The sequence below is a fragment of the Chaetura pelagica genome, unplaced genomic scaffold, assembly GCF_000747805.2.
Source record: "Chaetura pelagica isolate M959 unplaced genomic scaffold, ChaPel_1.0 scaffold415, whole genome shotgun sequence".
NCBI classification, from domain to species: domain Eukaryota; kingdom Metazoa; phylum Chordata; class Aves; order Apodiformes; family Apodidae; genus Chaetura; species Chaetura pelagica.
Window position 1 is genome coordinate 602,326 of NW_009953398.1, and position 1,886 is coordinate 604,211.

Consider the following 1,886-nt stretch of genomic DNA (forward strand, 5'->3'; position numbering starts at 1 on the left):
GCGTTTTTTTTTTTTTTTTTTTTTAATGTTCTCCCCAGGAGGAACCATTTCAGAAAGGTCTGTTCTGTCCTCCACCCTCACACCCCAGCTCTGTCTCAGCTCTGGGCCCCTGTAGCTGAGAGGGATGGAGTGTTTTGGTGGGAAGTGATGAGGAACCCAGACCCTACCTGAAGCTTGGAACACCCCAGGGCAGTGGCTCAAGGAGAGGGGAGGCCTGTGCCTCTCCCCTGCTCCTGCCTGTGAAAGGTGGCCCCAAGATGCCAACTGGCAGAGGCCAAGGCCCTGGTTACCCCATGACAGACACAAGGGAGCAAGTCCTGGCACATCTACATTTATTCAGGTGGTGCAAGGGTGGCAGTGACTGTTGCAGCCATCTGCCTCCATGCTCCAGCAGGCAGGTGGGGGCAGGACAGGGCTGGCAGGTGGGCTCCAACTACTCGTGCTGGCAAAAAAAGAAACAACACAGAAGAATGTGGGTGAACCCCTGGCTGTGGAGGCAGGGAGCGCTGCCACCCCGCAGCGCCTGGCACCGGGGGCAGCCGAGGACAGCAGTGCCAGGCAGAATGAAGCCAAGGGCTGCAGAGCTGCTCCCTGGCCCCAGGGCTGGCAGGGGGCCTTGCCTGTGTCCCCCTGCCCAGGGTGGGTGGACTCACCTTGGACACGATGACGTCCCTGGTGCGGGCGCGCAGCTTGTTGACCTGCGTCTCGGCGATGTCTGCGCGCTCCTCCGCGTCGTCCAGCTCGTGCTGCACCTTGCGGTACTTCACCAGGTTGGAGTTGGCCTGCTGCTCCTGGGGGGGGGTGAGGGAAGAGGGGGCATGTGGGGCACAGCCAGGACACCACCCACATGGCCACTTTCCCTCGCAGCCATCCCCAGGAAGGGCAGCACCGGGAGGGGACGGGCACTTACCGCCTCCTCGAACTGGCGTTTGTAGCTCTTGACCTTGCTCTGCAGCTTGTCAATCAGGTCCTGCATCCGTGCAAGGTTCTTCCGGTCTTCCTCAGCCTGCAAGTGCCCCAGCCCCCTTAGCAGAACCCCAGCAGACTCCCCCTTCGCTCAGGCTCTGCTGCCCCAAGAGCCTCAGAGTGCCAGGGCCCATCACACACAACCCATCCCGCTGACCCTGGTCCCCCAGCACCTCGCTTGGGATGTGCCAGCAAAGGGACAAAAGACCCTGAGCAGGTGGTGGATGGTGGGACAGGGAGGAGCCCATCCTGCCCTTGTGGGTCCCAGCACAGCACCCAGAACAAGCCAGGGCTGTGCTGCAGAGGCTGTGAGCCCAGGGAGAGCTGGGCTGGAGCTGCCCCCGGTGCTGCTGTACCTGGTAGCTCAGCTCCTTGATCCTCCGCTCATACTTGCGAATGCCCTTCTGGGCTTCAGCCATCTTCTTCTGCTCCACATCCAGCTCTCCCTCCAGCTCCCGCACCTGGGGGGGTGGACAGAGGCCAGATCAGCTCCCTGCTGCCAGCCCCAGCTCAGAGGAGCCACAGCCAAGGCTGAGCCATCCCAAGCAAAGGCAAGGAGCTGGCCCCAGGCTGGCAGCTCCTCAGGGACTGCCCCTCACTGCCCATGGTCCCCCTGGGGTACAGCCTGGCTGGGACAGGGACAGTGCCCTGCTGAGCCTGGTGACACACGGCTTGGGGCAGTGCCTGGTGTCACAGCTGGGGTCTGCCACCTCACCCTGGCCTCCAGCTTCTGGATCTGCTTCTTGCCCCCTTTGAGAGCAATCTGCTCTGCTTCATCCAGGCGCATCTGCAGGTCCTTGATGGTCTGCTCCATGTTCTTCTTCATCCTCTCCAGGTGTGCGCTCGTGTCCTGCTCCTTCTTCAGCTCCTCTGCCATCATGGCAGCCTGCAAGGCCAAGAGCAGAACAGCATCACCACCA

At 62.0% G+C, this 1,886-nt stretch overlaps 1 protein-coding gene across 1 annotated transcript in view; it reads right to left on the reverse strand.

Annotated features, from left to right (window-relative positions):
- Positions 1-433: 433 nt before the first annotated feature.
- MYH7B (myosin, heavy chain 7B, cardiac muscle, beta) overlaps positions 434-1,886 on the reverse strand; it is a 27,844-nt gene continuing 26,391 nt past the window's right edge. The window contains exons 37-41 of the mRNA XM_009998390.1: positions 1,682-1,852; positions 1,323-1,427; positions 911-1,006; positions 654-791; positions 434-442 (exon numbers count right to left, since the gene is read on the reverse strand). Coding sequence (XP_009996692.1) covers positions 434-442; positions 654-791; positions 911-1,006; positions 1,323-1,427; positions 1,682-1,852 — 519 coding nt within the window. The remainder of the gene's footprint in view (positions 443-653; positions 792-910; positions 1,007-1,322; positions 1,428-1,681; positions 1,853-1,886) is intronic.